At 45.0% G+C, this 12264-nt stretch overlaps 1 protein-coding gene across 1 annotated transcript; it reads left to right on the forward strand.

Moving 5' to 3' along the window:
* The first annotated feature begins 6428 nt into the window (after positions 1–6428).
* LOC146176166 (uncharacterized) lies at positions 6429–11051 on the forward strand. Its single transcript, XM_084580925.1, has 3 exons — positions 6429–6602; positions 9296–9424; positions 10873–11051. The coding sequence occupies exons 1-3, from the start codon at positions 6492–6494 to the stop codon at positions 11038–11040; spliced, it is 408 nt and encodes a 135-aa protein (XP_084437051.1). The 5' UTR covers positions 6429–6491; the 3' UTR covers positions 11041–11051.
* Positions 11052–12264: the final 1213 nt, after the last annotated feature.

Genomic DNA, 12264 nt, shown 5'->3' on the forward strand with positions numbered 1-12264 from the left:
CGCATGCGCGTTTCCATTTTCTTCACTGGTACGATATTGGTCACGACGACATTCGTGACTGTATTCTGATTCTACCACGAAAGGTGCGGGAGCTGGCGCTAATTGGCGTTAATCACAAAAGAGATAGCAGGAACTTTTTCATGAAAAACAAATTTTTCCGACGTTCAAACACCGCTGACATGTTACCAAGGGAAATAGAGATAGAAAAGCGGATAGAGAAAGGTCCATGAATGATTATCGATAAACTTCAGGACGATCCCCCACTAAAAAACGAAAAGTTCTACAATAACCTCACACAATTTCATCAAATCACATATTCTCATACGGTGCACATCATTATCATAAAATATATTCCATAATTTATGTTAATGTACAAGAAACTATGAGATCTTACGCAATTATATGTGACTTGTATGTGATTTCTTACGTGAATTGAGTGAGACTGTGTGAGAAAATGTGAGGTTATTGTCTCATAAATTTTAGGGGAGGGCGGAGCACAGTGGTACACATAGGACAAACCAGCGCTGATCAAACGTATTGTTAAGGTATAGAACAAAAAAGAAAATAAACATATTATGACACCGAAAGACGGCGGAGAAGGCTTGCTCTACTACAACACAAGAAGGGCCCAGTCGGCAAGTTTTTTGTCTTCTGCTCGGGCGTAGACTGTTGATTAGGATGGTTTACTAACGAAGACGAGACTCACGCACAGTGATTGCATATTACTCTTTTTAATGCGGATATTGAATTTAAGGCGAGATGCACCGGTTTGATCTGCTAGAAAATAATTTTAGAAATGCAATGTCATTCAATTAAGGCCGAAAAACAGGCAGGTTCGAGCTTGCCTCCGAGTCCAGTGTCTCTCGAATAGAAAAATAAACATTTGTCTCAAACCTATTTGTGCGGGTTTGTTGGTGTAATATTGTTCAGAAGGAATACGATTCTTGAAAAGATATCGTAGAGAGCACACACGGGAGAATTATGAATCCTGCCTGATTCGAAACCGTATCGACACGTTTGTCAGCACTTCATCACTCACACTACTATAAAAAAAGACACACTATCTCGAAACGAATTAAACCTATCTCCCTTAGAACACTTCGTTCACCCTTATATATAATGCGCAAGCCATTTTTTTTTTCTTTTTCATATATAATGCGCAAGCCCCGTGACCCCTAGCTCTTTGCCTATATTATCATTTCCACATGTCTTTCTTCCCGCAGCCATCGTTCCTTTTTAAGCTCTTTATAACGTTTAGTGTCTTCATGATTTTATCGCTTTTACTCCGTCCTCTGCACATTGACTCAGCTGACGGCCTGCCTCAATACTACTTAACGTGCGGTGCGATTCTTTCGAATACATTTCAGTTGTAAGTCGATCAGCCCCCCGCTTGTTTTCGTTCTTCTCTCTGTGTTGTGCCGGCGCTATTTCCTTCTGAACAAATATATAATCGCTCGTCGCTGCTGGCTGTGCCAAGCTAAGGGACTGAATACATAGTACACCTTTAGAGGAACTTGCGTGACTTGATGTGTTTATAATGTCCTCATGTTCGTCGATACAGGCTAGTCAGACAGAATATGCTGGATTGCTTTTCGGTGGCAAGAATTTCTGGGGCCTCTAGAAAGTAAATTTTGCTGAAGGCTTAATTCTTCTAAACCTGTTATACAAAGCGAAAGTACGTCGCTTGCTGATGACGTCGCAAGGTGCTCGGCGTAACGTTTCGAGATGGCATCTCGTCTGCATGGTGAAGCATCCACTGCCTAGTCGAGCGGTGCACTCTTTAAACTGCGGCCAAGCGCGCGATGAGTCACCCTTTCTGGCAGCGGGAGAGCGCATGCGCGGTGGCGGACAGAGCGCACTCTGGCGGCGGAATTACCGTGGAGAATGCCTTCTGACTTACTGTATTCAAACATGAGCCCTCGCAGACCTTGGCCCTCCCTAGCGAAAAACCTGTATGAGTCACAATAACCGTACAGATTTCTCATACTAAACTCACACTAAACTCATATACTTTGAATGATATCTGTATGAGATGATGAGATTTTTACGAGTAGTTTAGCATGAGAAATCTGCATGAGTTTATTGTGACTCAGGGTTTTTTCACTAGGGCTAAGTCGCGCAGTGAAGCTTTCACTTCAGAACAATATGTCATGCAATATTTTGCAGGCGAACTAACGTAGAGGGAAGAAGAGCGCAGACGTAATTTCGTTCAGTTGCTTTGAGGAAAATCTCGTCCAAGGAGTCGCACAATAATTTGCGGAAATGCGAGCTTATTGCGTCGCTTCTCGGGCTAGAAGTGAGGGTTTAGCCTCTGAAGTGGGACTTTTCCTTAAAGGATGTGTGCAAGGACCATATTGTCATTTTCAAAACAACCCTATTGAAAAAAATTGCACGAGGCAATAACCTCCCCTTTTCTCTCAAAGTCTCACTCAATTCACGTAAGAAATCACATACAAGACGCATATAATTGCGTAAGGTCTCATACCTTCTTGTACATTAACATAAATTCTGGAAGATATTTTATGATAATGATGTCCACCATATGAGAGTCTATGTGATTTGATGAGGTTGTGTGAGGTTATTGCCCCGTAGAACTTTTCGTTTTTCAGTAAGGAAGCACAATGAAATACACGTCTGGATGAAAAGAAACGAAACTGAGTGAATTAAGGTACCTTCAATGGGAGGCCCCAAAATGTCACTGAGCACTGGAGCACCCAGTGCGCCACGTTGCTTTTCCTTGTGGTTTAATTCCTAAGGCCGTATTTGAACATATCTAGACGCTACTGAAATAACTAGAAGATATGCACGGAGGCCGTCATCCAAAAACTATTACAATCGAAACGTTTGAAAGCTGACCATCAAATAAGCCAACAGCACTACTTTGATGCGCGTTGATGGTTGAAAGACTTAAGAGGTAGTGTTCCTATTCTTACAGAATTTTATCCTAGAAAATTGGACAAATGCGCGTAACCGTGTGAATACTAAAACACGCTTCATTGCGTCCCTTGCAATTTTAAACAGCTCGACATTAAACGCGCAGCGGTATTCGAATTGCAGTTAGGTGTGCAGTTAATTGCTGAACACCTAACGCTTATCGCCAGTCAACCATAGTTATACTCCTTTCCAGACACTGAGACGCATTCAAGTTAAGGACACGTCGGCGAGGACCGTCATAGCTTTGGGCACGTTCTGGTACAGTGAGAGTGACACATGGACCAGGTTCAAGGATTTATTCGCCATAGCCACAGCTAAAGAGTGAGTTCTGTGAATCTTGTCTGCGAACCAGAACACAAAAGGCCATTCTTTTAGGAGCCACTTCGACGCGATACAAAAATAAATGGCCTTCGGCTTAGCCACGATGTCTAAACTTATATTAAGCCGTTGCGACACAAAAGTTATATCATTGTATAGCACATTATATTGAGTTAAATAGCCACAAATGGTATATTATTAGATAGCCTATGTCGAGTACAAGTGCGCTGGTTTGAATGTAGGTTTATTTTAATAGGGTCAATAAGCTAAGCGTATTTAAAAACTGAGCCTTCCGCGACAGCATCAAGCCATATGTTGCTGGATGGCTCGTGTTTAGCATAATTGCATTAGAATAATCGGAGGTTCTAGTTCTTACCGTTTATTAGTGTGTATGTATTTGTGATTAAGAATTAAAATCCAAACTATATAATCGAATTGCGTCGCTTATATCGAGTTGTACTGCACTGCACTAATATCAGGTCGTCGATCAGGACGCTGATCTTTTATCGTGCTCAGAGTACTTTCTTGCTTGGATTCTGGTTGGCTGACAGTTGTTTATTCTAAACCGGAGCGTACGAAGCTTGACCTCTCGTGAGGCGCATTGCGTTTGCCGCACTAAGTGAATGCAAGTCTTCGAAAACTGCTTACCGATACACACTGTCAGCAATCAAGGGCTGTCTGTCTCCATTTCCTTTAGGTACTGGTGAGCCAGCTTATCGGCTGAGAAAAACTTCTCAATGTGTCAAAACATTTTCTTAGGAAGAGAACTTATTTCGCTAGAGGGCTTGTCCCTGCAATATAGGGAGCTTGCATGAAGCGATGCATGCTGGGTATAATCCGCCATGATGTTGTCGCTGGCTGCAGACGACGCAACACGTCACTCACTCGTTTGCATGCTCGCGTAGTGCGCGCAGACGATGCTGGCGCGATCAGACAGGCCGACTGCGGGTTCTTCACAATTCCAAAAGTACGTGTGCACGAGTGCGGGAAGGCAAAGGATCCCTCTAGCGTTGCCGACTCGAATGGCTCGCATGGGCCAACACACGGAGATCGACGCTGGTCCGGGAAAGTATCAAAATACTCGCCAGAACTAGAAGTCATGAATGTCGGCGATGTCGACGGGCGGCCACAGGTCCAGACGCATAGTACAGCCAGTCGTCTGTGCCTAGCGTGAACAAGTCCGCGCCGCACTGCTTTGCCTTTCTTCATAGCGCGCCCGACTTTTCGGGCACAGCGTCGACGCGTACGTTCCTCACTGATATCTTGCAAGATCTTGCACGCACGTAAGGACATCGCATGAAAAGCCGCTTGTTTGCTCGGTGGACCGTCGAAAATGACAAGGCATTCGCTCCATTCAGCCTGGCTGCGCTTCCCGCCGTCTGCTGCCAGCGACATCATCATGGCGGATTATACCCAGCATGCATCGCTTCATGCAAGCTCCCTATAGGTGCACATGCATGTTCCTGACTTTAATACATAGAGACCTGCTTGCATCGAACTGTGATATTCCACAGTGTATTTCAGATGCTAATGGTGTTGTCCTTTCTGCAGTTACGGTGCGACCTCTGTGGTCCTGGTCACGTCCACACACTTACAAGAAAACATGACCTTGTGCACAGTGGTCCCTCCAGCGGTTATACATGCCTCGGACGATAATTTCCCTTCATTCGTGAGTGCATGCAAGCCTATGCGCGCAAAAAGTAGCTACCGAAACTAGCAATGGTAGAAACTTCAAAAATGCGTAAGAAAAGAAAGCTTATGCAGAAAGTGTGAGGTTCGCACAGCGATGCAAAAGAAAATGGTAAAAGCATGGAGGAAGGAAACAACTTAGGAGAGGCCCTTGCCATTCCCAATGCATTGGAGAAAGTGTGGCGGAAGTGACGTCAAAATTTAGGGTTAGCCAAGTCGGGCCATTAGCAACGGCGACGCGTTGCTATGAAAACTCGGGCCACTAGCAACAGCGTTGCTAAGGGCCCTACCTACGTGAGCGTCGCGGAGAAAGGTTAAAGGTGGAGGAGAGACGTTGCAGCGCCCGGTCGCGGCGCGGCCGCGCCGGCTTCAAAAAAATGACGTCAGGGCCTCTCCTAAGCTTTCCTTCCTCCATGGGTAAAAGTGTTGACCTCCTTCTGGCAAGGCGAGCCCCTCAGCGCCGTTTCAGAAATTTTGTAGCAGTCTTAGAATATGTTTGATTCGGTTTGGTTTGGTTTAGTTTCTCAGGTTTAACGTCCTAAAGTGACTCAAGTTATGTGAGACGCCGTAGTGGAGGGCTCCGGAAATTTCGGCCAACTGGGGTTCTTCACCGTGCACTGACATCGCGCAGCACACGGGCGCCTGGTTTTTCGGCTCCCCTGAAAAGCGGCCGTCGAAGCCGGGATTCGATCCCGCATCCTTGGGTACAGGCATTTACGTGCACCAAGGAATGTCACTCGTAGTCACTCAGTCACCGGTAGATAGCTGCGCGCCCTAATCAAGCTCCTGCCAGGAGTTTGCATGGTGAGCTACGGGTTTCTCGGGCCATGGTTGTTTCCTTAATTTCCATACCTGCCCACTGACACAATGCGAGCTCGATGCTTTCCGCTGCCGAAGCTGATAGTGGCTGCAACAAAGTACTGAAGTTCTTTTGGCGGTAGCTTCGTATTGCAACTATATACCGGCTTATTATAAAGAAAGTGATGCAGAAAATGATGAACTTGGTTAAACCAATTTTAGCGAGCGATAGCTCAGTTTTGCTTGGTTATGCTAATATCATGTGTTCAGCTTCCGTCATGGTGAACCTATCACATGATGCCTGATATGTTATTGACAATCACTTTTCAAGCTCAAAGGTCATTAGCCATCGTCAAGTGGTCTAATAGTCAAGTACGTGGTAATGCAGCAGCTTACCATAGCATGACACAGCGCTGTTGTGTCCTCCTCTTGTCCCGTCCGTCTTTGCGCTGTAATAATGAATGTATGTAACCAACTCGCCCAAAATGTTGTATTATGACACACGGGACGAGACCTGTCGATAGGCATGCTTAAGTCTCAGTTTGACATTTTCTCGGCTTCAAGATCACCCGGACGGAACGGAACGTTCACCGGGTTTGTATCTGTCAGACCGCGCGCCGTGGATCTAAAGTTATTACAGGTAATAAAGCCCTGTTTTCTCGTTAAATCTTTTGTCTTTGCAGGGCCGAGTCCAGGAGTTGGTAAAGGGAACTTATTTACACAATCACCGGCTCATTATTGTCGGCGTTACAATGCAGCTTAGCCCATTGTCGTACAAACACGCCACAAGGATTGACAATGTTGAAACACAAGTGAAGTTCTACGAGGATTGCGACGAGTTCGCGGTGACTACCCTTGATATGGTAAGAAATTTAGCACTCGCGTGTATGGATTGTAATACTAGAATGATTGAGAAGTATTTCAAGGCGCAATAACCTTGAAAATAAAACAGAATACTCATGAAAATTATCCCATTCGGTTTGTGTGATAAATAACACAGGCGCCTTTTGCAGAAAACTACAGGCCCGTTAATATACTGTTTCTTGTGAGCTATGAACTTACTTAGTTCACTATTACCAAGGTCATTCTTCCGCTAGAGTCGACAAGTCGCTTCTGTAGGGGAAGTCTATAAAAAACGGAGCATAAATAACAATGTCAACCTTAAACTACGTTACATTGTGAGACACAAGCTCACCGTGCTTATTAGCTGCTTGCCCGCAGGGACAGTTCTATTCTTAAGCTGGCGAAGTCAGCTGGTAAGTACATTTTCAGATTTCAACAGTGCACTCACAAATGAGAGAAATGGACTAGAGCTCTGACGAGAGCTTAGGCGCCATAAGAGCAGTACGCCTGAATAATAGAGTCGAGAAAGAAAAAGTTTTATGTTATCATAACAGAGTTTCGGTGAGTTGTTTGACAGTGAACCTGATTTTTTTTTTTTGTAGTAATATCACAATTTTGTGTAGTTATAGCAGAAAAACACTACAGAACTACAAACTACACAAAATCACTGCTGAACAACTACGTAATTACGAAAAGTTCTGCGGAGCTATCGTAAAGTCTGAAGTTACGGCAGACCTACAGAACTTTATTTTTTATACGGTTCTGTTGCTTTGTGGGACTAGGATCAAACAGGCTGTTGAGCGGTTTGGTAAACGAAAACCAACTTTGCCATGTTCAGTAATGTACTAGATGCCATCGACATATTCAAGTGCACAATATGTAATCAAAAGCTGAGCGCAAGCGTTAAGAAAGCCGCTTTGTTTGTTTTGTGATGTTCAATACAAATAGTTACTGTTCCCGTGTGTGTAAATAACTGCGTAAAATGCGTCACACAGAATTTCTAAACAGCCAGGAAGTACTTAAAGTACGAGGGTTCGCTTAAACCATCATCACACACTGAGCGCGAGGGGGGGGGGGGGGGGGGGGGGGGAGCGATAACAGCGAGATATCAGAGTATAACGTACCTGGTTACACAGTAAATTTCAACAAACTGTTCCTTGTCTGAAAATGCGGGCACAAACACCAAGTGCCGGCGATTACTAGTAAGTCTGGAGAGCGCCCGCTAACCCCAACAGCCCGTGGTAATTTAAAGGAACGCGACAGATCAGTAATTGTGCATATAACTGTATATATTTTATAGGGCGATCAAAGTATTTAGATATGAAGGAATCGGCGCCCCTGTGTCTGATCGAGCGTTTGTTCCTATACGGCCTGCAACTGTCAGTGGCAGAAAAAATATGAAGGTTTTTCCAGAAACGAAGCATAGTTCGTCAGGAATATACTGCTTCGATCACTTTTCTCTAGCGTAAAAGGATTGACCGAGGATTCAATTCAAGTGTTTGCCACACACACACTGAAGAACACTGCACAAAATGGACATTTTTTCAGCACATGGTTATCTATTCCCGCGTCGTAGAAGTTATGAGCAGCCTTCTCCGTTTTAATTTCAGGGTATAACGCGGTAAAGAAGATAACTGCACAATACCAAAGCAAATCAAATGAAGGTTGTGGGGGATCCTCACTCCGCAAGCCAGCCTTCCGACAAGATGACTTAAGCAGGCGAAGCCTCAATTAAGACCGTCACCACCGAGATTCTAACAAGGCCGTTGCATGACCTTCTCTCTCATAAGCGAACGTCACGACGAGCGGATGAGCGATAAAGGACCAGCCAATGAATCTGCGCATACGGGCATGGGTAAAGCGGCGAGAGGACACCACGTGACTCAAATGGGATACGCGCTTCTTCGTTCGTTGTCGTGACGTAGGCTGCCGAGATGCGCTGAACTTGTCAAGATTTCGGTGGTGACGCTAAGACACTTCCTCTTTTAGGAACGTTGGTTAGTGGACTGAAGCTCCCCCTCAACGTTTATCCGGGTTTCCTTGTCCGCTTTTGAGCATTCGTTGTTTTGTGGCCGAGTAGTGTAATGACGGTATTGGCGGGCAGCAAAGGGAATGTGCTAAATTCTAAGCCTTCTATGATTTTTAACAGATTTATATGCACGTTTCTTTATAATTTTATGAGACATGCGCCACATGGTAGCAGGAAATGAACTTGTTACGCATCACCCGAATTTCTGACAGCGACGTTATCCGCACATTGTGAACGAGTATTCTCTTCTGCGTGGTGTGTTTGACTACTGAAAAACCAAAAGTTCTACGTCGCACTAACCTCATAAAATCTCATCTAATCGCATGCATAGACTCTCATACGGTTCACATCATTATCATAAAATATCGTACATAATTTATGATAATGTACAATAAGCTATGAGACCTTATGCAATTATATGCGACTTGTATGTGATTTCTTATGTGAACTGAGTGAGATTGTGTGAGAAAATGTGAGGTTATTGCCCCATACAATTTTTTCAGTCGACAGTTTGTAGCACGGTAGCCAACCTCAGCGATGCACGCAAGAGTAGACGATGCTAATACTCTCAGACACTGGCAGAAACTTTTCGAGGTATTGAGCATGCAAGAAAATGGCAGTCACAGTGACGTCGGTGAATATTCATATTCCCTCAAATATCATGTCGTCCACTAATTTTCACAGGCGTGCGGCTTGGAAAGTATGCCAAAAGCGAAGAAAACAGAAAACGAAGAGCATATTGGTGTCGCCGTCCAGAGAGGTTCCGACGACTATTTTGTTATATACGAGACATTGCAAAGCTTTACAGACAAGGTAAGACAACGCAGACAAGAAAAGACGTGTGGTCTGTGTTAGTAACGCAGATCTGCTGGACCAAAACGGCCGTTGCAGCAGTTCCTTTTTTGCTGGAATAAAAAAACTGGGGGACACATAAGCTCCGCCTTGAGGGATATGAACCGACCACAGCAATGGCTTCTGCCCCTTACCGATCTTAGTTTACGTACACGCAATTCGGTGCTCAGTAAATTGCAAAGCGCTTACAGTGCGCTTTCACTGTCTCACGTATTAGTGCACATTCGTAAGCTACACGTCATTCCCTGAAACGCCACCAGACGTAAATATAAATCCCTGCTTTAACCTAGTCATGCAAACGGTCCTTTGTGGCGTGGGATGGCCGTGTCTGAATCGAAATTCGAGGTTGCTAGTGGGTTCGGTTGCCATCTCAAGCAAGTTAACAGAATTAGTGGCTTCCGCCATGTTATGTCACTTCGTAACATCCCACAACGCGTCGACCAGCTCAGAGCCCGTCAACCTCACCTGCTTGCTAATACCTAGCAACTAGTAATAGTATAGAGCAGAGCCATGCTCATGATTCGCCACTCACTGTGTCAACTATTCCAGATTTCCTTGCCAACGAGGCATTTAATGCTAAAGGGCCGAAATAAACTGAACACTGCAATGCAGTTTCATGTAAGCACCCGTGGCTAAAATGGGTGCTGATGCCGCTCGTCCCCTTTGGAAAGCTTAGAAGCAGGAGCTGTATACGGGTTCGCTTATGGCGAACTGGGATTTGAAAGGATCGCCTAGCGAATGTGCTGAATATCTGGTAACATGCACACACGAAATCGTCACGCTGATTTTTATCTGACGTGTAAAACTTCTCGTTGACATATTCTTTATGACTCTGTGAAACAGTTTACACATTGGCTATTTTAAAAGCAATTAAGCATCTCCGTTCGCTAAGGAAGCCTCTTTCCAAGAATGGCAGGCGTTATAAATGCTTGCGCGATAGTGCATACAGCTCGTCGGGAGGCCCGGAAAGGTCTTACTAGCTCTACGCGGTTCTGACGTCACAACCACGTGACGACACGCGAAAATTTTAAACAGCCCACATTAAAATACAGCTAACGAATTGGGTGAGGGCTGTAACGTTGGACAACAACCGAGATTGTGAAGGAGCAGCTCAACGAAGACAACGAAATGCTTTGTTTAAAAAGCACACCAGAAAGGCAAACTTAATTAGCACAAGAAAATAAAGTACATGTTAAATGCTAAATATGCGAAAGTAGTGCAAGATTGAGAACTCGATGGCATCGCCGCGCAATTTCTCTCCACAGTGGCAAAACCCGAGAAATATTTTCTTTCTCCATTTATTTACGCATAATGGGTTTGACAAGGCTTCGCCTCTCCCTGCATTCAGTGGGAGTTATATTGGATTTTCTCCGGGTCATACAAAGAGGGAAACAATTGCGCACTTGCAGGTGAACTTCATCAAGTCTCTACCACCCTGGTACCGTTTCGGGTGGCTCGTATTCAACGTCCACATGGGCGACTCGCACAACTTCTGCACCGGTCCCTATGCGGATAATTTCGTGATGCTCAAGACTCTGAGGCGAGTGTTCGATATGCCGGACCCGTCTTGGGAATAAATCATGGCCTAATGTGATTATAACCACTGCTGTGGATTGCGTTTTTGTTCCCTTCGTCGGACACACCAATTTGTACTTGTCTCTATTATCATTGGGAGCAGAACACGCAGTGCTACACATTATGCACACTAATCAACCCAGCTGTTTGGCACACTCTTCATTCTAGGCTCGATACGCTCCTCTTATTAGAGAGATTTAGCTTACCGTGAACCGCGATCCGCCACCGTGACCCACTACCGCGCGTGGACGGGGCGCACAAGCCGATTGGTCTAGACGCGCCAGGTCTATGTGCCGACATCCAGTATGTGGCGCCATCTATCGGCATCAAGGGTATCTGGGCATGCGCAGTAGAACGCGCGTTGGCGGATCACGGTAAGCTAAAACTCTCTATTAACCATAAGCATTAAATGGCTTATGTTCGAAGGAGGTTGTCCTGGAGTTTGTCATCACGATTGCAATGAACTGAGAAGTTAGACGAAACGGAACAATTGTGTACGAAAGAGGATTAAAGAAACTCGCCAGGGATTTTTTTGGATTGGAAAACATTTATTGTCAGCAATGAGCGATTTGTGGGCGCTACACTTAGATGGCCTCAAGTCCGTTGCTCTCGGAATCGTGCGGTCGAAGAGGAGTCAGAAGTTAATTATAGCCAAAAAATACCATTCAGACGTCGAAATACCCGATCGAGTTAATGTCGACGTCCAAACGTACGTGGCGTGTGTTTTCACGTCAGAGCGAAAAAATGTTAGCAGAAAACCGCAGAACCTGCACTAGACATGCATAACCCTGAGCGTTGCTTTGTTGTCCGCGATGTGTCAGTGACATTTCGCGAGTGACAAATACTACGCCTTTGCTTCCCTGTAAACGAATTATGGAACGCCGGTGAACATTGATGCGTTCTACGGAACGCCGATTGTGTTCGTCAGCAAGCGCGCGATCTACCGTATTCAGCAGCAACGCTTAGGCTTTCGCAATTCTCCACTAGATTCTGCAGTGCTCTCGGAATTTTTGTGTGGTATAATTTCCCTTCCAAAAGTACAGAAAAATAATGTTTTCTTTGTAAGGCTTGAAATGCCAAAGCGACATGCACTGACATCATGCACTACACGAGCGCGTTAATTTCAGTCTTCATCGAAAAGCGGCCACCGAAGCGGAATTCGATTCCTGATCAGCATTCGAGCACCCTAACCACTGATATAACCGTCTGAACAGCGGCGAATTCCA

The sequence above is a fragment of the Amblyomma maculatum genome, chromosome 10, assembly GCF_055883805.1.
Source record: "Amblyomma maculatum isolate TAMU_Amacu chromosome 10, ASM5588380v1, whole genome shotgun sequence".
Lineage (NCBI taxonomy): Eukaryota > Metazoa > Arthropoda > Arachnida > Ixodida > Ixodidae > Amblyomma > Amblyomma maculatum.

What these genes read in the sequence shown, in the direction of transcription:
- LOC146176166 (XM_084580925.1), top strand. Translation starts at nt 6,492, where the DNA reads ATGCAGCTTAGCCCATTGTCGTACAAACACGCCACAAGGATTGACAAT. An exon ending in CGGTGACTACCCTTGATATG is followed by an intron (nt 6,603 to 9,295) that starts GTAAGAAATTTA and finishes TAATTTTCACAG; the next exon opens with GCGTGCGGCTTGGAAAGTAT. An exon ending in TGCAAAGCTTTACAGACAAG is followed by an intron (nt 9,425 to 10,872) that starts GTAAGACAACGC and finishes GCGCACTTGCAG; the next exon opens with GTGAACTTCATCAAGTCTCT.